Below are 21,399 nucleotides of genomic sequence, written 5' to 3' on the forward strand. Positions count from 1 at the left end.
AAGCATTTCAAATGTTTCTGGTATTTTCCTAATCATTTGAACACAATAGCCAACCACCACGTCTGGCTAAAGAAAATACAACACCACTGACTGCATTTTTATGAAGGAGGCTGCAGAGGACGTTCAAGTAAAAAGTGCTTATAGGTCACCTCTGGGTGTGTAATCCCAGAGAGGGAGATTATATTTGTTTATACCAGACAGAAAAGCAACTTTCACATTGTGCAGTTCTGCATTTTTCCTGCATTTAATTATTTGATTCTGTGGTCCAAGATACCGTTCATCAACCTTTATACTTTGCTGTAGCTCTACTGGATTAACTGTTTTCTTTATTTATCCCACTGCCCTCTAAGAAATGGTGAATCCCCTGACTCAAAAAGAAAGATAGCATGAGCACTGCATGGACCTTCTTCCAAACCCATTTTCCTTCTTTCTGGAAAATGGTAAACTGTGACGCTTGTTGAACTCAATAGATGACACCTGAGGCAAACCGGCCATGGCTGACCTGAGTTCAGAGGAAAATGGTGTTTTCTCAGGTTGGCATTTCAACAGTTTTTGTTTCCATCAGAGATGCGATCCATCTCAACAGTGGAGTGTTTGTTCTTTGTTGCCACACACTACTGTAACTGTGCTCTCCTAAACCGGATATCCAGTCCTCCAGAGCCCCGGTCCCAGTACACGGCCTCCTCGACGTCGCTCCGCCCCCTCTCAGATCCCCGCTCTGACGTTTGCTCCTCAGAGGCTTCTGCTTTGAGAGCTTTCCTTGTTTCACTGACTATGAGAATTTGGCTTAAGGAGCAAAGAGATTAGAAGTCACCTCTGCAAAGATGTCCTGGAAGAAAATCAATGAAAAAAGTAAACCATTCTCACATTCAGCTCTAGAGATATTGATTGAGATAAAACAAGTGTTTTTTCTTTTGAAGTGTGGCATCAATCTGGTATCAGAACGTAAGTTAAGAACTACAGCGATACATACGAGTACTGCACTGAAGTAGTAATTGTTTTGTATGTGTTTCTTTTACTTTATACAGCTTTTCAGAGTGAAATAGTGCATGTTCGGCTATGATTAATAGTTACTTTTTGTAAAACATTTGTAGTTTAAACAAACTATACAATCTTAAGGATTAAACCATAACAATTTTAGTTTGAACCCCCTTTAAGAAAGAAGCACTTTTTATGCACAAGTAATTGTAAGTATTAGTAGGGTATAAAGCAAGATACACTATGTTATACTGTTGTAAGGGGTACTTTTATATAATGAAAGGGAATACCTCTTCCATTACTGAAGAACCAGGTTTACCAGGGGCATCAGTTACCTAATGCTCTTATCCACCACCTGCACATTGATATTAAGTGCAATGACAGAGTAGCTGGGGGCTCTGTGTAATGCTCAAGGACACACAGGGATCAAACCTGTGACCTTTCAGTTATCGGTTAAAGATACCACCCAGTTGCTCTAGCAGGCATGCTGTTACACACTTCATTACATTCATCATTACAAAACTGCCCTAAGAGGATAAGAAAGTCTTTCATTTACATTTTATGTAGCTAACTGATCCCTGACCTAAACGCTTCTACATGTGATGAGCAGGTGAGGGCTTAGTGTCCCCATTACAGACTTCAGCAGGACTCATTTCATTCTGCGCTTTGCTGGATCTTAAAGCTACATTTTTGATCTGGTTCCAGAGGATAAATAATATCTCCCTTAAGGAACAACTACAGCCTTTTAACAAAGCCGAATCCTGTGGAAATATATTGTCCACTGACTTCTGCTTCCTTTTGACAGGTGACCTTTAAGCTTTTCTTATTTAATTTATCTTTATAGAGGAGGCCTTCTCCCGGCACTAGCTCACCCTGTTTTCGAGTTAATTAATTTCATAATCATCAAATTTCCCTTAAGGCATCAGAAGTTATTACATGGATTTAATATTATAACTTTTTCTCATTCGATATTAATAGCTATTTTTAATGCATGTTTCTAGGCATGTCTTGCACAAGGCTTCACTGAAAAGTCGCAGTAAAATAAACCATTACAAACACGGGAGGCTGAGGTGCGTGTGTGCTGCAGTAAAGCAGGCTTCAGGGGGTAATAGGAAGATGACTGAATTGTTTTTCATGCTTCCATCAGTGATGTATTGATTGGTGCATGAACTGATATCCCATTGTGTTTGCTGCCCGCCTGCCTCTCTGTCTGACTCTGCCACCTGCTACCACGAGTGGGAAGGAGCTTCTCCATCTGCTTCTGGATCTCCATCTCTGTCTGCCTTTCACACGCAGCTATATTGTCTCCGTCGTATCCTCCTTTATATCTCACTTTGCTCCTTCTGCCACTCTGTTATCTGTTTTTATCAGCGTCATTTTTCTCTCCCACCCCCCTCCTGTCACACTCCCCCTTTCTCTCGCTCAGACACACACTTACATATTCACCTCTTCTCCTCGGGCGAATGTGAAGAGGTGTCTGTTTCCCCCATATGGCCTGTCAAGTTCCTGCAGTGTGGGTGGTGTGTTGCATTCTAACATGGCGTGGTGTTAAAAAAAGGAAAGAAATCATATGTCGAATGGAGATGAAATCAACTGTGATGAAGCATTACCTTAAAAGAAACTGCCTTTGAACCTAGGATGCACTGTGCAGCCATAAATGTAAGTTTATTTCGTGGAAGATATCATTTATAAATCAATTATTTTCTACAATCCAGAGGGGTGCATTGTTAGAAATCTAAACAGGTGGCGTGTGAAAGATTTGGGTAAACATAAACAATGCTTAATCTTCTGATTAGGGAAACAATCCTACTGGATCTTTTCTATTCTGGTTTGATTGTTTGTCTTTTTCAATAATATGCAATCCTCTACAGCTGAACACTCTGATGCATAACAAAGGAATGGGAGAATGTGTGCATGAAAATGTGTGATGATAAAGTATAATGACAGAAAAATATAAAAATGTTGACATTTGAATGTTTGTTTTGAAGCAATGATACCAATTGTCTGCCAGTTAATTGACAAGATTAACTACTTTTTATTTCATCAAGGATATTTACTTAGTATAATATGACTGCCAATTTGACTTCTGAGTTTCAATGTATAGGAAGTTTGCATACTTTAATTAAACATTTTTAATGTTTGACTATATGTAAGAAAGAAATTGGGCTTTAAGGATTTCTTTTGGTGCTTTTTTAGCTTAACCCAAATAGTGATCACTAATTTTAAAGGGACCTTTTTTATTTTGAGTGTAACTTGTTGTTATGCTTTTCATACAGTATGAACATGGTGTCACTGTTCAAGTTTGACTTTCCTAGATAGAAAATCCAAATAAGAAGCAAAACACAACAGGAATAGTTTGATTACTCTTTCTTTATTTGGGTGTCTCGTGTTCATTTTGGTCTGAAGTGTTGATGTATCATATCCAGTATCATGGGGCAAACAGTGTGAATTCAAAGGAGTACTAGGAAGCTGGTCAAATTAATATTTGAATATAAACATGATCATCTTTCCAACGACCCTGGGTGGATGAGGTTAAACAACTAAAGCCCAGTGGGCCCAGTCACATGCCATGCAGTCAATCCTATCTTTACTGATGCAGCCAATTTTAGTTAAAGACACATTGCTTTCAGTCCAAACTATAACAGCATGCTTTGTTTCCACTTGCATCCAACAGAAACAAATGTCTCTCTGTTATCTGTGTGGCACAGCAAACAGGATGATGCGTGTGTTGGTGGTGATAGTGTTTCTACGATGTCATATACTGGAGCGCTAATGACAAAACAGCCCTGTCTACTGCGTTCAACAGAAAACAGGGTGATGTTGATGTGGTTGGGAGAATCTGCTGGGATATATCATAATGGTGTATTGACCAAAAGAAGGATTTTCTTTGGTATTTGATTCTACTGCCACACCCTTGGCCCAGATTCAGCCGTTATCAGAAGCGTAAGAGCATTATCTTAACATGAAGGAATATTGCATCAGTCCAGTAGATACTGGCCAATACATGTATGAATCCACTTCATTCACGGGGGCAGTCTTCATTCCTGAGCTGTAGCGTTACCCTGGCGACCTCCTGAGGTTTACTGCAGAGTTCAACCAGATTATGAATAATGGAGAAAGGTCAGGATATATTTTTAATGGATTCATACACAACATGGCTGCAGCTGCATCAACAAAGACACTGTAGCGATCGTTTCTATTACAAAGGGCGGGGTTATTGACTGGACCGTTGCTCCGACTTCTGTGTTGAATCTACAATAAAAGTGTCAGCAAACTTTAACATAAGCTAGCCTCTCTATGCAAGAGTTGATACCACTAATCTGTTTCATGTATCTGGTTTAATTTCAAGCATCATTTAAGAGTGTCAGATCATATATATTCTGCAGGAAGCGGTTTGATTCAATAGATAATCAGCTGTATGTTTCAGATGGGTGGGCAGCACAGACTAATAATTCAAAATCATGCATTTGTAATTTCCTTCGTTTCAGTGGTGCAAAAGAGAAAATATTTTCTGCCTTTAGAAAAACAAGTCTTCTTTTCATTTTTTAAAGCGTCTACACAAAGTTGGGTCTCCACATGCATAAAGCGCTGATTGCTTGCTGTGTGATATGAGGAGCTTTAAAGTAATTCCTCTCCTTAATAAGCTGTTTTCAAGTGCATCAAAAAAGGGGTCAGGGTGGGTCTTAATCAGTCATTCCACATCTGTTTCTGCTCTCAAAGGCTGGTCACCATGACTTTAAATGCGTCCTTTAAATGTTCCTCAGTGTGTGATGTGAGATGTAATTTAAAAGGAGTATCAGTAGCATGAAGCCTCAGAGTCTTGTCCCCCCGTTGACACCAAGTAAACAGCCACTTAGTTAGCGTGTCCCTGTCCACCCCCATAACGCTGATGGAGACTAATGATCACACTCATGTGTAATTGCTCTGACATATCACAGTGACAGATCACATAGAGAGCAGAACATCAAGAATGGCTTAACACCAGTTTCAAAATGGACACAGGAAATTAGGGGCATCCGACCATAATGGAAGCTTGTATTATATTTTCGACTCACTCACTGGGATAAGTCTGACTTTTTAAAGGCAGCTATTTATCTTTGACATGCAGGGAATGCAGACAAATGCCGACAAGCATATTCATGGACCACACATTTGAAATTTGTGACATGGCGGAAAATATAATTTTTAAACATAGCTATCCAATGCTCTTGATTTGCATAATTATAATGAAGTGCTCGCTCAGAAGCACCCAATCAGGATGTCAAGTAGAAAGTAGGAGGAAATAAATCCTTTTATATGTTAATCTGCTTTACTTCGACATTGTCTAGCCTGCCAGGGAAATGAATGTTTCACACCTAACATTACAGAGAGGCCTTTTGTATTTGCATCAGTAGGCAGAAAGGCAAATGTGTAATTTCATTTGATTCACTTTAAATTAGTTCTGCTTTTTGAGTTACTATTAAGCATTTTTCACACTATTTTGACTCTGTCTAAGCGAGTGCTAATAATATGTTTGTTCATTGCTGTCAAGATGGACCAGAAAATGTAATTTTGTTCCAGATGTTACACCTCATAGCTTCCTGTGGTTTAACAAATACAGTTTCTTCAACGTATTTACAGGACAATAACGTTTATGCTTCTCACCGTGTTCAGCTGGAAGTTGAAAGATTTATCTCGGCAAAGGTTTTATGGGAGGAAAGATGCTGATAGTTTCATCAGACTAATTAAAAAAAGATACACAACAACTGAAAATCAATACATTTTTCTCCCTCACAATCATTAACACCAAAGTCAATGTGGGTCGTCATCGAGGGCTGGGATTGAATTAACATCTATATACTATATTGAATAACCTTGAAAAAAAGATATGCCAATCAAAATAAGTATAATCATGTTGATGTTCGATGCAATGGCGTCGTGCCTTTCATGAGAGCAAACCCTCACGTTAAAGTGTTTGTATACATTTGGTGGCTTTTATTAGCAATTTGCTTCGAAAAAAACTCAATAATAATGATGAAGTCTTTGAACAAAATGGCAAATTGCTCTTCATATCCTGTTTGTATATGCAAAACATTTAAAAAGGCACAATAAATAGGATTTCCCCAAAACTTGTGTATGGACTAATACAAAAATAACCATCTCTTCTGACCCACTATATCTATCAGTATGTTTTTGTAGAGACATCATCCCCTGCCTGTATGTTCGGATAATTTCTGGACGTTTTTGGGCTTCAACTTGAGATAAAAATGCAGTTACCAGATATAGATCGTATAAACACATCCAAGAAAGAGCTACGGAAAAGGAAACGGCGCCAACAAAATGCAAATATAGCAAGACGAAAGGCAGGGCAAATTTCAGTTTTTGAATGTTTGGTTGCTTTACATCAGACAAATCCTAATCATACAGTAGGACCTTAAAGAGCCTGTGACACGAACCCAACAACTGTTGTGCAATGAAATAGTGGGCTACTAGTAATCTCGAACCGTCAGTTTAAAAAAGAAAAAGCGATACCGTTCCGATAAATATCAATAATTTCGAACGTCGCGGGAAAATTTCTTCGACTCATTTTGAGGTTTTGGGGGAAGCCGGAAGTGACATCAATGCGGGAACGCTTCACTGTGCGGCGAGAGAGCCAAACACGGACAAAGTGTGTTGTCATGCGTAGAAATAGTGAATTACTGAGTTTAGGCACGTTAATAACGTTTTAATGAAGTTGACTACGGTATATTCATACTTGTCAGTGCTTTCATGTCAATTCGGTGAACATAAACATAAATGATCGTGGTGAAGATGATGATTAAATTAGGATTACAAATCGGTAGTGAGGGCTGCTGAATTTCCTCCCGTCGGATGTGATATAAAAACAAATCGATTATTTTTGTAGTTGTAAACTCAAGTGGATGAAACTACATTTATTTGTGCTTTCATGTCAATTCGCGAACATATGATACATTAAATGATCGTGAGGATGATGATTTAAAAATCGTTTGTTTGAGCCGGTCTGCATTTCCTGATGAGAAAACAAACCTTAGCTTTTTGTAGTTGCAGTCAGAGGTGTAGTGGGCGTTGAACGCGGGGGTATGCCGTACCCCCAGTTATTTGAAACATGATTTCTTTTTTTAATAGTCTAAGGGGTCGGCAACCTTTTTGATATGAAGTGCCATTTAAAAAAAATGTTTTTATCAGCGTGCCAACGATCGAGAATTATCAACGGGGGGGCGGGGGGGGGGGGGGTAGAGGAGCGAACTATCAGCAGGAAGGCGGGGGGGGGGGGGGGCTCGCTGCGGGGAAGCAGTGTGTGGACCTGTCAGCGCAACTTACATGATGTCGAATTTAACAAACACATTTAAATAATTGGTATAATAATAAGGACGATCGTCCGTTCTGTGATTCTCCAGAACACACATGTTATGATATTAGGGTCATGCAGAGTGAGATGAGATCGCTGTCCCTTTAAGAGAGAGAGAGAAAGAGGGGTGTGGCTTGTGCATGTGTGTTTGTGGATGGTAGAGCGACAGTGAGGGAACGTGTGTTTGTTTCTGGAAGTGAAACGAGGCAGCAGAAAAACAGAGGTCTGTGATGTATTTTGTGAAACAGAAGAACAGCTAAATAAATGCAACGGCCTCCTAAGAAGAGCTCGCCTCTCTCCAGTCATTTAAGCTAAAGTGGGTTATTGAACCTGAAGCTTGTTGCTTCTTCCCTCCTCGACTACGGTCTGGGAGCCGACAGGAAAGTTCAACACACAGATGGCCAGTCCGCCCCTTTGTAGCATATTATTTCGATGAGAGATGAGCAGATCGCCACTGGGCTTTCAACTAAATACACAGCCACGCAAAAACTGCGGCATTTGTACAGCTCCTTATGGGTACTGCAATTAGTGAAGTGCTTTCCTCCGTGGTGAAACAATCAGCACTGCACCACGGAGGAAAGCGGCAGAAAGTCACCTGGAGATAAAGAGAACGGGGCTGCGTTGCGTGCATGGCAGGTAACAGGGAGACGCGCTCTGGCGGCGGTCTCGTTCAGGATCCGAAAATACAATTTAAATATTTTTGCACACTTATTCCACTTATTCCTAGTGTGCCACTGGTTACGGTGCCCACGCGTGCCAGGGGTTGCTGACCCCTACATCTAAAATCATTGCCAGTGTTATCAGTTGCAAGTGTGTGTTTGTTGTATTAATGACGAAAACATAATAGGCAGATTTCACAGTAATTATAATAAAAACGTAGCTCAAGCATTTATGCAACTTGATTTGAAGCGTGTGTGTGTGAGGGGCAGAACTGTGTGTGTAGGGTGACCAGGTGTCCCGCACTGTGCGGGACTGCACACACAGCATTTTTATTATTTGTCCCGCGTCCCACACATTGAGACTATGTCCCGCATTTGAGTGATAGTCGCACAGAAAGGCCGGATCGGTTCGATGACAGCCGGCACCGCCCTTTATTATTATATTGTCTAAACGGCATCATGTAAATTGCGCTGACAGGCGATACAGAGGTCCCCAAGCCCCCCCCGTTGACAGTTCACGAGCGCGTCCATAGTGTCTCCCGTCCACCCAGTAAAAACATCCCCACTACACCACTGGTTGTAGTAGTACACCAACATGGATTAAACGTGTGTTTTTTTTTACCACAATGTTGGGGAAATTAATGGATAAAATGCACGGATTATTATTATTATAATCCCCATCCGATCGGGACACTAGGTCCACCGTTTCCCCGCAGCGAGGCTCCCCCCGTTGACAGTTTACGTGGGCTGGGCTGGGTGCAGTGGCGGACTGGCCATCGGGACGAATCCCGATGGGCCGGTACCGAAGTGGGCCGGTCGGATAAATCATTAGCACATCCCCCACTCCCCCCGTTGACAATTTACTAGCGGTACCGAAGTGGGCCGGTCGAGAGTCCCGGGCTGATTTTTAGTCCCAGTCCACCACTGGCTACATGACCGTATGATCGCCCATATTGACGCACCTAATTCCTAAACTTCTAACAGATACAACATAAACCGATCCTTCAGCCTCATATGAGCTCTCAGACACGTTCAAAATTAAACTGTCATCGCTGTCTGAGCTTGCTGCTGTGTGTGCCATCGTGCGTTTACATGCAGATGCTGGGATCCTGTACAGTGCAGCTGGAGCGCTGTGCCCGCAATGACGTCACACATAATTTGGCGGGACTTGAAGAATCCCCGAGAAGATCTAGAAAATTGTCAACATTGAATGGCAGATTAATGGTTATCAAAGTACAAATATCCAAAATCAGTTCAGTAACGGTTTTCAAGGGGACAATATTTACTCAAATTGATGGGTTTGGATGATGGGGGAAACTCGTGTCAGAGGCTCTTTAAGGTTGCAAGTGATATTAATCAAACTTGAAGCACAAATGAATTACCGGTATGTCCTAGTCCTAATTTAATAGGACTCTATGAGACATCTTGTCATAATGAAGTCCTTTATGTTAAGCTCACATCATGTGAAAAAAACGTCACCATCTGCATAACAGGAGGTGATATCTTTTAGGATTACAGGAAGATTTAGTGTAAACTGAGACAACTCTCCTATACATGTAGCTTTAGTGCGCTTTGATCTTTCACTTTTGCAGAACATTTGTAATCTAATGAGGAGGGGATTTATGAGAACTTTTCTTGCATATTCATTAAACCATTATTTATTCAAGAAACCTAATTAGAAGTTCATATTTGCAATAGGCCTGTTTCACTGAATACATTTGAACATGTCACAGTAGGAACAGAGCAAGACTAAATAATGGACTGGAAGATGGCTGAATCCTGTGGATCTGCTCTAGTTTCAGGCTAGTGTTGTGCATGCTGATTCAGTCATGGTGTGCTGCAGAACAGACATTGGTCATTTTGGAAGGCACACCATTGCTTTTCGAATAATGAAAACATTAAAAAGTGGATCACATCACTTTAGTTCTGATGTTACTTCCCTGGCTTCATGTAATAATACTGCATAATACTACTAGTGGTTGATAAAGCACTTTATGGTTTGGTAGTCAAAGTACATGTATGATCTTCTTCAATATTATATTATAAATTCAGAACAGGTCTGCTTTCTGTCCCCAGAGTAAATATCCTATATGTATATATATCTATATATCTGGAACAAACCCCCAGAAAAGATGTCTGCTGCAAGTCTCATTATAGCCAATGACCTTGCCATTTGCCTCTGCCTTTCATTCAATCAAACAATTATGCCTTTCTTAAACAGCAATGTATCTTGTATTCTTGTATGTACACCTGTCTTAATGTATACAAGCTTGTTTTCATTTCTCTTGGCTCTTTAGTGACTGTTTTAATTGTATTTGAATTGTAATTCAAAATGTGTTTATTTCGCACATTTTTCCTGATGCTTTTAATGCTTCCTATTCTATATAGCACTCTGAATTGCCATGTTGTTAAACTGTTCTATATAAATAAGTCTGCTTTGCCTTGCCTGTGAACAATTGGCAATGCTAAAAGGCACAGGTCACAACTTGAGCCATCCATCACGAAGCTCAACACGAACACCTTGCCTTGAGGAGCCATTCACTTCACTCAGCGGTGTCCTACTGTGCCATTTATTATGGCTACACACACACAATCACACACACTGGTGCAGATACTCCATCTTTCTCACTGTCTAGTACTAACCCTGCCCCACTTATATCAACCACACACTCACAACCCTGCTTTATGGCTCTGGCACACACACTGACCGGATTTTGTCCTGCCCTCAGGTGACGATTCTGATCATCCTGGCCCTGGCCTTCCTCGCCTGCATCGTGTTCCTGGTGGTTTATAAAGCCTTCACCTATGACCACGCCTGCCCAGATGGATTCATTTACAAGGTAAGAACCATAAGTGGCACACGTTTCATTACAGCTTTACAACACATCTATTCACAGCCCAGAGACAGACAGGTTGTTAGCAGGGCAGCTGGGTAGTAAAGTAGCTTTCACAGGATGAGATAAGTAAAGCTCCAAATAATCCCTATTTTAATACATTTTTCAAATCGGATGATGGATATGATTATCCCATACAAAAATCCAACACTCCAAGGGTACATCATCAGATAACTGTTTTTTCCAAAAGTCCGAATAAGAACAACTAGATATAAAGTGTTTACTACTGTAGTGAGCTTTAGAAGTGCTTAAGCAGATGTTGTTACCTTTGGAGAAAGCCAGGATCAATTTCTGCTTTGTTGATGTTTTTCAGCCTGGCGGTAGTAGCAACACATCCTTTGAGGGTTGTTTCAAGGTCCTCAAAATGAATAAGGGTATTTCTTAAAATGGCCTCGAAAAAATTGAAATGTTTTTATTTTTAGCACTAGAGTTATATTGTCCCTACATTGTCTCCTTATCTACTTTCCCTCCTGTCAAAACAAGTTAAAAAAAAAGCTGAAAAAAAAACGTACAGCCCTATTTTTGCTCATTTTTGAGGTCATGTAATGAAAATGCTAACCGGCTCACCATACTCAATCAATGGTATCAGTGTTTTTTTTAGTAAAATCTCATGTTATTTTAGGCTTTACTGCTTTCATTCAGAAGCCAAAAGTAATTAGCCATGTCCATTTTAGGGGAACTGCCTATTTGACAATAATTACCACATTATGGTCACCAACTCCCAATTGATATGGCTGGGGCCATAAAAGATAACAGCTTATACAGCCAACCTTATCCAACAATCTGCTGTCTAGATATGCATAGTAATAGTCTAGAAAGGTTTAACTCTCCTCTTGTTTCTTCTCCTCTTTCTCCTGCACTGCACCTAAAACACAAGTGTCTCTGTACTTTGTGAGAGGTCACCTTGGAAGTACTGTATGTGTCTCTGGACAAATCTTAAGGTAGAATAAATCTAGTTAAAGTCCCTGCAGGGGCTCTGCCTGCAGTCTGCTGAGGTATTATTAGCAGTGTCACATGCGTGTACAACGGGTGCAGAAGTGTTAATAGAAAACCTGCTAATACAATATGGCACACACTACACAACAGCACATAAGGTTGTGAATATATGCACTCCAAGCAACTTACAATTCTCTACAGACTCAAAATACAATAATTTACACTACATTACAGTTGAATGGCCTGTGTATCCCCTCAACATACAGGGTGCTAATGAATTCAGTTATGTTAATGTAATGGTTTCTTCTCTCTCTTCCCTATTCCCTCAAAAATATATATATGATCTTTCCTCATAAAAAATTCTCGTGAGACATTTTTGTTTAGTTTTGGCCTACTGGGAACCACACAGTGTATTTTGTAAGCTAGGTATAAACAAGAGTTGTTTAGACATTGATTTTAGCTTTTTGAGGCATGTTTTTTTTTATAAAGATCATATAATGATATGATCTTTATAACATTACTGAGTAATACCAAGTATACAACTCATTTTATATTTCTATAAATGTAAGTGTACATTTTCCCATAAAAAAGTGTGGCATTTCACTGAGAGTTAGAATTTTCTCTGACTGAGTAGAGGATACCTCAATAACAAGTAAGAACTGTTATATTTGATCTGATTCCATTCATGTAAAATACACGTTCATGTAAATATCGTTGGTAAAAACATTGTTTTTTACTACAGATTTTGGTTACAGTATATTGTCCCACCTTGATAACTACATGTAGCACTTGAACAAAAAGTAATTGATAAATGTTCTGAACCTCACTGTTTCTCCCTCACAGCACAAGCGGTGTATCCCAGCCTCTCTGGAGGCGTACTACGCCGCCCAGGATGCCAACTCGAGGGGCCGTTTCTACACAGTGATCAGCCACTACAGCATGGCCAAGCAGACCACCTCACACTCTGTCTCCCCCTGGCTGCCTGGAGGGGCCACAGGGCAGCAGCCTGACCCGAAGCCCCCAGGCAGCGAGGGCCACTAAGTTAGCCGTCATTTGAGGGTGTTCATGCAGACATGAAGAAACACCGGAAGATGTAGACACAGAAACACACACACACACACACACACACACACACGTAGGTGACAAGTTAAAAATATAGAGACGTACACATCCATAACAGCTACATATATAGTGAATATATAGGCTGACAACATGCATGCAGACATTAAAAAAACCATGAGCACATGCTAGGTCATATTCTGATGTACGATAGTCTCTTTGTTTCCCATTAAACCTTTGCTATATTGGGATTATCATTGTCTGCTGACACACACACACACACACACACACACACACACACACACACACACACACACACACACACACACACACACACACACACACACACACACACACACACACACACACACACACACACACACACACACACACACACACACACACACACACACACACACACACACACACACACACACACACACACACACACACACACACACACACACACACACACACACGTTTTTAGTCCCTCTCTCTAACTTATTATTTATTGAATGTCTTGATATATTTATTTTCTAATGTAATGTATGGATGATTTGTATGTGATTAACTTTGTACATAGGAACAAGTCAATATGGAATTTCACGCTCGCTGAGTCCTTTTTTTCTTTCGTTAAGTGTGTATACTGTAGTTATTGTATATTCATTCACAGCCCTTGTTCTTTCCTGCCTTTCTTATCCAAACTGCGTAACCTCAGGCACATTCGACAAACACATCACACAAACAGATAACTCCATATTCTAAATAAAAAAATGTCAGTATGGTCTTGTATTTCTGTAACACATTTTTAAACATTTCCGCTGTATTGTCTAAGGTTTAACAGCAATTTCAACAACCGCAACACATTGTGTGTTGATTGAATAACATTATTTTCCCATCATGGCTGTTCGGTGGCTCTTATACAGTAACATTTCAATGTGCTGTGCTATATCCTGAAATCTCTGTAAATAAAACTGAGCGCTCAGGCTAGTTTTTGTGTGTATGCCTTGTAGTAGCTTTTATTAGGAGGTTTTTCCTTTTGGTTTTTTACAGACCTACAGTTGGTTTCTGCAAGTTACTTACATAGCCTATTGCTTCAGTCTTGTAGGTCCATTTAACAAAATGTTGCAGACGGGAAAATAAATACAGTGCATATCCCGGTCTCCTGCCTGTTATTACCGCTGTGTTTTTGTTCTGGTTATGGATGGGCTTTAACTGCGGCCAAGTTTTCTTCCTGTACTGTTATTTCTCATTTTGTAATGTTGGATCTGTTGTCAAGAGCGCTTTTACGAGATATTGTGATTTTGTTAGTTGATATGTAGCGATACCATGGTGTAATTGATCAGTGTGCATCCCTGTCCCCTCTTCTCTTGGTTTGAATTCAAAATAAAACAAGCTGTGACCTGTTCTGAGTGTGTCTGTCTGTCCCACTTACTGCTGTGTCTGCCTAGCACACACACAAAGGTCAATCCAGCCCGGAGATAGTGCAGTGTGAATGCCAGTGATGGTTTTTCCTACGGGTTGTATTATTCAGATTGTCATACTCCTACAAAAATCCACCCTACATTAGATATGTATTCTGCCCCCCGTGTACAGAAATGTTCAGGGCTGCAGACAGATTTGTCGGCTGTAATGATGAGCAGCTGTAATTGACAGCAAATAAGGTACCAGAAGAATACATGTATCTGCAATAGCTACTGGATATATTATCTGTCTACAGAGTCCTCTGTGAATGGCAGATAAGGCCTCATTTTTTCGTACGAGCAGCACTAACAGAGTCTTCAGTGAGTGACAAGAAGAGCTAGCTTTTCTATTAGAGGCTTGTATTTTAATGAATCCGTCAGCTGTCTGTTTTTAGTAAATCGCCTGCCGACTAAACAAAACAGAAAAACTCAACATGAAAGAATTATAGGGTTTGTCACTCTAAAATATAAAACACATGTACATTTAATTTCACATTTAAATGTCCAGGAAGTGGCAATTTGTACAGTAAGCGCACACCCTCCTGCATGTTAAGCAGAATCCAACAGATAAAAGCAATATTCAAGTTTTGAGGGTTTCAAAATATATGTAATTGATATCTCAAAGACAAAGAGGCAGTAATAGCATAAAGCTTTGTTTATTTTTCTTCTATTATCGTACTATTATTGCAGTTCTATTTAATAAACGGATCCTACTTTGTCGTGTTTGGAGGCCAACTAATAGTTTTCACAATAAGATTACTTTTTGTTTCTGTTTTTTTTATTCTTTGAAATTGGGCCGCTCCATTTTATGGTCTTTGCTCATGAACATGTTTATCCATAATGAGCCCATAATAGCTCCATAAAATAAGAAAGCCTCACTGTTAAGTCGTTCAGTTACAATGCATATAATTAAATGTTGACAACTGCTCATAAAAGACAAGTTTCCTTATGCTTGCTGCTTTCTTTTCTCCCACATGGATGCACAACAGAACTAACTCAGAGTCCACCCTTATTGGACAGATGGTTGCATATGCTTACAAAATGCTAGCACACCGCTGACATGTTGTGAAAGGAAGGGTCAGGTGAACAGAAGCAGCTGGTGACTTCATATGGGCCAGAAAGGGTAGCTGTCAATCTTTGACAGGCCAACAAAGGGCAACAACAACAAGACGACTGACCGAACTGGGAATAAATATAGTATGTAAAGATAAAAGGAAAAAATGCAGTTTAAAAAGACACCCTTAAAAGACATTAATAACGTGCATGTTTTTTTTAAAAGCTCACTGATTTTAGCAGAAATGCGTAATTTAAGATTCATTTCTACGGAAGCATACAACCCTCAGCAGGCTTATTAGACCATTCATTTAAAAGACCTTATAGCCCTGATTACTTACGAAGGACAATTGGCAGTCAGATATGGGATGAACTGCGGATTAATCCTCTCTGGCTCTCTAATTATAATTGCAAATAGCTTGCAGTCGTATAATTCATGCTAAATTCCTGCCGGTGCAGAATATTAGATATTGATGTGAAGAAGTACTGATTGTTGCAGACCTGCCGTTGGTGGGATGTTTTCAAAGTGGAGAGGGATGTTGGAGGAAGAACAGGGGGAAAGTAAAAGTAGAGGGGTAGAGAGAGAGAGAGAGAGAGAGAGACAAAAGGCTTTGTGTTGATTAACGCGGAGGGAAATCATCCCTGACACGTGGAAATGAATAGCCATTTCCATGTCAATGTAGATGGGGGAAAACCAAGTGAACTTTTAAAAGAGGTAAAACATTTTTGAATGAATGAAGGATGTATGGGGAAAACACAGAAAAGGATCTGAAGGGCTTGAAACTCTGATGATGATCTTAAAGTTGTGTTCCCTACACGATGGAAACAGCTGCTTCTCGGTTTGGAACATATTTCTTTTTGACTTCTATATTCAGACTTGCTCTTTCCCGTGCATAATGCAACTACATTTTTGCTCATATTTTGTCCTCCTCATTACACATCAACCTGTCTGTCTGTGTCTTTCTTTCAACACTCTATTTCAACCCACTTGGCTCTCAGCTGGTGAAGATGGGCAGCAGAGTTGTAGTGTTTTGACTCAGTGGAGACAAGATTTACTATCAAGGCAAATATGTTAGTTATTGTCTTGGTATATATTTAAATAAAGAGCAAAAAGTTTGCTCACATCTGAAACTACTGAAGTGAAAGATTTGTTGGGAGCTACAATGAAACAAACAAAACTGGATGTGATTGGGATGAAATAAAACAAAGTGTGAGTTTGTTCCAGTTATTTTCCAATTTACATTTTTTTTCCCGTGCAACGGTATTAATGCTTGCCTGTTTGCCAATTTGTCCAGCAATTCCAAGAGGCCTGGTGTTGTGCTCACTAGCTGTGAACAAAACATAGTAGCATCATAAACCTATAATAGCAGTGTGGTCTAATCCTTCAATCATTTATATATAAAAAAACAATCTGATCTGCAAAACATTTTGTTGTTTGTAAATATGCTCTACGGATGTTGACAAAAATAATCAAATTAAACCAAAATGTAATTACTAAAGGAAAAGTGTGGCCGTGTGTTTCCCCATCTTCCATCGAGTCTCTCTATTTGTATACATCCACAAAATACACACATACGGCCATCTGTGTGATATGTGCACTACACCTCCATCTCTCCCCTGCTGTCAGAGAAAGGCTGCTCCTCCGTAGTCAGCCCTGGGAGGTGTGGAGGAGAAGAAAACAGAAAGAAGAGAAGGAGAGAAATGACATTGGAGAGGAACAGAGCCGCAGGGAATAAGAAGTCATACAGTACAGGAAGAGAAGAGTCATGAAGCCATCAGGAGTTTCATCAAAGCTGCACTAGACGGACATGCATACTGGCAGATGCAGACACTTTCATATTTAGTTTGATTTGTCCCTCATGGGTTTAGTTGTTCCTGTCAATGTATGATAACATTTGATATGAGCTGTAAGGACAAATGCGTTTTGTTTCACTGATAGGAGTCTTAAAGATACTCTTTTCATGGCGGCTACATTCTGGAAATGATGGGAGTGTTAACAATAAAGTGGATACGTAGATGTTAAGCTATAAATGGGTAGAAAAAACAAAACATGAAATATTGTCTTTCAATTTTTTCCCTCAAGTAAGATGTGTCTTTATTATATAACTATAAAACATAAAAACAATTTTGAAGTACTTTCCATCAAGAGAAAATCTACCATCTTCCTTCAAGAAGACACAGATTTGTGTAGGCTCTATGGATTTCATACACTGGTGAGTCACTTTAAAACACAACATGTTGTTTTCAGAGAACCTTTGCAGCATCATCATCCTGTAACAACACCTAATGCTTTAATGGAAAATATAGATTGTTTTTCAGGACTCTCGAAAATAACCTACATCCCAACATTTTCTGATCTGCCACTTTCATGGGATAATAAGGATTCAACACATGGCCTGTGGTATAACATGTGATTATGGTCAAGTGAACTGCTAGGAGACAGGATGTGAACTACAGGCTTAATCAAAGTCAGGCACTTTATTTGCTCCAGCACTCCACCCTAGACTGCTTCCTAGGATGCTTTGCAGCTAAATAACTTCATGTTACCACCACTATTAGTGACTGAGAGCACAGAAACTAAATGCCATGATCACAGGAAAAGGAAGGATAATTATAGGTTGTGTTTAACATATAAACAGCTAGTTGTTAGCGTGTAACTGCTGACTTTATCCATGTGGAGGAGATTTTCTTTTTTATCTCATATTTGTTGTGGATGTAGTCGCTATAACCTCCTCCAAAATGTGGACACTCAAATGTAAGAACTGTACGGTAGGCTGTCTTCATATATTAGGATGTTTTACTGCATTTACTATAGGGAAAAGTACAGAAGGAGGAAATGTGGTCTTTCATAATGCTGTACCCAATATAAAACCTTAAATTCAATCACCAGTGTGCCTGCGTTTTTTCAATCCGGTTTTATTCTAATGTCCTGAATGTAAAGGTATCGGATCCACGACAAAGACAACCACCGTCTACTAAGAAACATTACCATACAACAGAAGGAAGTAAATAATAATTTAGTAACTGTTAAAAAGACATGAAACATCACCATCAGGCATGCTGAGTGTTTCTTCACCACAACTCTTTACCCCAGTCTACTAGTGTGCTGAGGTTAGTGAACCAGCCACAAAATAGAGTACTTGAAAAGAGCATAAAATCTTAAAGACTATCCATATTTGCATTAAATATGTAGTGTTCATCTACATTAACATAACAGGTGATGTGCTAGTGTGTGTGCGTGTCTGTAAATAATGAGTGTTTAAATACTTTGAAATGAGTACTCAGCATTTTCCAAATGGATGGATACGGTAATTCCAGTATTGCATTTTAATCTGCTATAATTAAAGTGTACTTTGTTTTAATGAATCAGCATAAATATGTTTAAATGTTAATGCCTGTGTGTCCGAGTGAGTGTGTTTTCTGCTTGTTTCCACCATCCATTTAGGGGGATGTCAGTGAAGTCCCCAGACTTGCTGTTACTGGGGCAATCCTGCTGAGTTTTGTACATTTAATATTCAAAATACTGAACACAGTTCAATTATTTAGAAAGATGTCTGGGTCATGTCCTGCCTCTCTCTCAGGAAACCGCTTCAGAGCATAATAATCTGGATGCCTGCAGTATTTGTCATTGCAATAAACAGGAAAAGTGCATCAACATAGTGCTAGGTTTTCATTATTTATATACTTTTTTGAAAGCAAACTTCACAAGTCATAGGTCTGCAAATAAATGTGTCATGCCTACTATGTTTCTCTTAACTACCCTAATCTGCAGGAACACACAGCGACACACTCAATAACTGAAAGCAGACATTGGAATATGCTCCTTAGCAGATAAACATATGCACACAGATGTGTAGACCTTCATGCTTGCTTGCACACACACACACACACACACACACACACACACACACACACACACACACACACACACACACACACACACACACACACACACACACACACACACACACACACACACACACACACACACACACACACACACACACACACACACACACACACACACACACACACACACACACACACACACACACACACACACACACACACACACACACACACACACACACACACACACACACACACACACACACACACGCGTGTAGTCTGTGGATATTATTGCGACACAGCACTCTCTGTGAAACTGGGGCAATGGGATAATCCGTGGTCAGATGTCAGTCATATTTATGAATGGATGCCAAGACTCTGTGTGCTGCAGGCAGCAAACTGTGCTCTGTGAGAGCGGGGATTACTAAGAGAAGGCGTTAAATACCAGCCTGGCTGCATTTCATGTGCACTTGCTGGCTAGTGTGTTCATTGTATGACTCATGTTTTCTTCTGAAGAGGCTGGACATGCCGACATGAGCAGGAAACTGTTTAATTGTAGTCTTGACACGATAACATCCAAGCACTTTGTTCCAGAGATTGGAACACAACACTCTGATCCTGCAACTGAGGAATTTAGGAAATACGAGCTTTTGTAGCTTTGTCCCTACTTTGAATCAAATAAGAATAATCCATAAAGTAAATACAACAGCAGAAACAAAATGCTGAAACCAAGGTTTTCTGACAATTCAACTTTATAGTATGGGGCAAAATACTATTACATTAAAACCTCTGGCCTAGCAATCATTTATTTTTAAATCAACAATAGTCTTAATAATTGTGTTAAATGGTTTGTATAGTTTAAACACAACTAGAAGCAGTAATTACTCTAGGCTTCAGATATGCACTGTATTATACAGGAGACATTTTTAATGCAAGATTTGTTTTCAGCACACAGAACAGACTATGAGGAGATATTGGCTGTATTTGACACAAACAAACTATTTTGGATTATAATCACTGACTGCACCTTAGATTATTCAGTTTAAGGATCACTCAACAACCATATCAAATCTAAATCATATGAAGAGCTCTCAAGAAAGCTGTTTTCTTGAGATTTTAATAACGCTGCATATTCAGGTGAAATAATTATGACTCATGCTCGGGTCTTTGTTCTCATTAAAGGAAAGACCGGTGTTCATTTTGAGTTAATATTCATAGATTTCTTCACCTATCTTCTGTCATCTATGCTCCTCTTTTCCCTCCACTTCCCTCTAATTAGCCTGTAATTGGTCATTTATTCATCCGTATATATCTGTCTCATCACACCTTGAAATGAAACCTGATAGAAGTGAAAGAGACATACACAAATAGCCAAGTGTGATCCCTCTTCCCTACTGATTTGATGCTAAACCTTAATAAAAACATAAGCCATCAACTACTTTTAAAGAAAATACATCTTCATACTTGGATTCTGCATTTGAAACAGGGACAACATTTTCCACTCAACCTTTCTCCTACAATTACAGAAACCAGAAGGTATTCAGTGGAAAGCAAATGCCAGGAGGAATTTGGAGAATAAAACATGTGGAGCAAAAGAGGGCAAAAGCAGGGTGGGGTGAGTCATACAAATACAAGAAGTACCCACAGAGGAAGCAAGATAATTACAGAGTAAGAAGCAATCTACTTAAAGCCAAAGAAAAGCAGAAGGGAAAGGTCGATGAAATCACTTGTTGATGAGGAAAGTTTTTCTCCTTCAATGTTAATCTGTTTCCTGATATACAGTGGGGCAAAAAAGTATTTAGTCAGCCACGAATTGTGCAAGTTCTCCCACTTAAAAAGACGAGAGAGGCCTGTAATTTTCATCCTAGTTATACCTCAACTATGAGAGACAAAATGAGAAAAGAAAAATCCAGAAAATCTCATTGTCTGATTTTTAAAGAATTTATTTGCAAATTATGGTGGAAAATAAGTATTTGGTCAATAACAAACAAACAAGATTTCTGGCTCTCACAGACCTGTAACTTCTTCTTTAAGAGCCTCCTCTGTCCGCCACTTGTTAACTGTATTAATGGCACCTGTTTGAACTCGTTATCAGTATAAAAGACACCTGTCCACAACCTCAAACAGTCACACTCCAAACTCCACTATGGCCAAGACCA

At 39.6% G+C, this 21,399-nt stretch overlaps 1 protein-coding gene across 1 annotated transcript in view; it reads left to right on the forward strand.

The window, feature by feature from the left end:
* nsg2 (neuronal vesicle trafficking associated 2) overlaps positions 1-13,267 on the forward strand; it is a 30,121-nt gene extending 16,854 nt beyond the window's left edge. Inside the window, exons 4-5 of the mRNA XM_079648178.1 lie at positions 10,716-10,826; positions 12,660-13,267. Of these exons, the coding sequence (XP_079504304.1) occupies positions 10,716-10,826; positions 12,660-12,857 (309 nt within the window). The 3' untranslated portion in view covers positions 12,858-13,267. The remainder of the gene's footprint in view (positions 1-10,715; positions 10,827-12,659) is intronic.
* Positions 13,268-21,399: the final 8,132 nt, after the last annotated feature.

This window comes from Notothenia rossii, assembly GCF_949606895.1.
Source record: "Notothenia rossii genome assembly, chromosome: 9".
Lineage (NCBI taxonomy): Eukaryota > Metazoa > Chordata > Actinopteri > Perciformes > Nototheniidae > Notothenia > Notothenia rossii.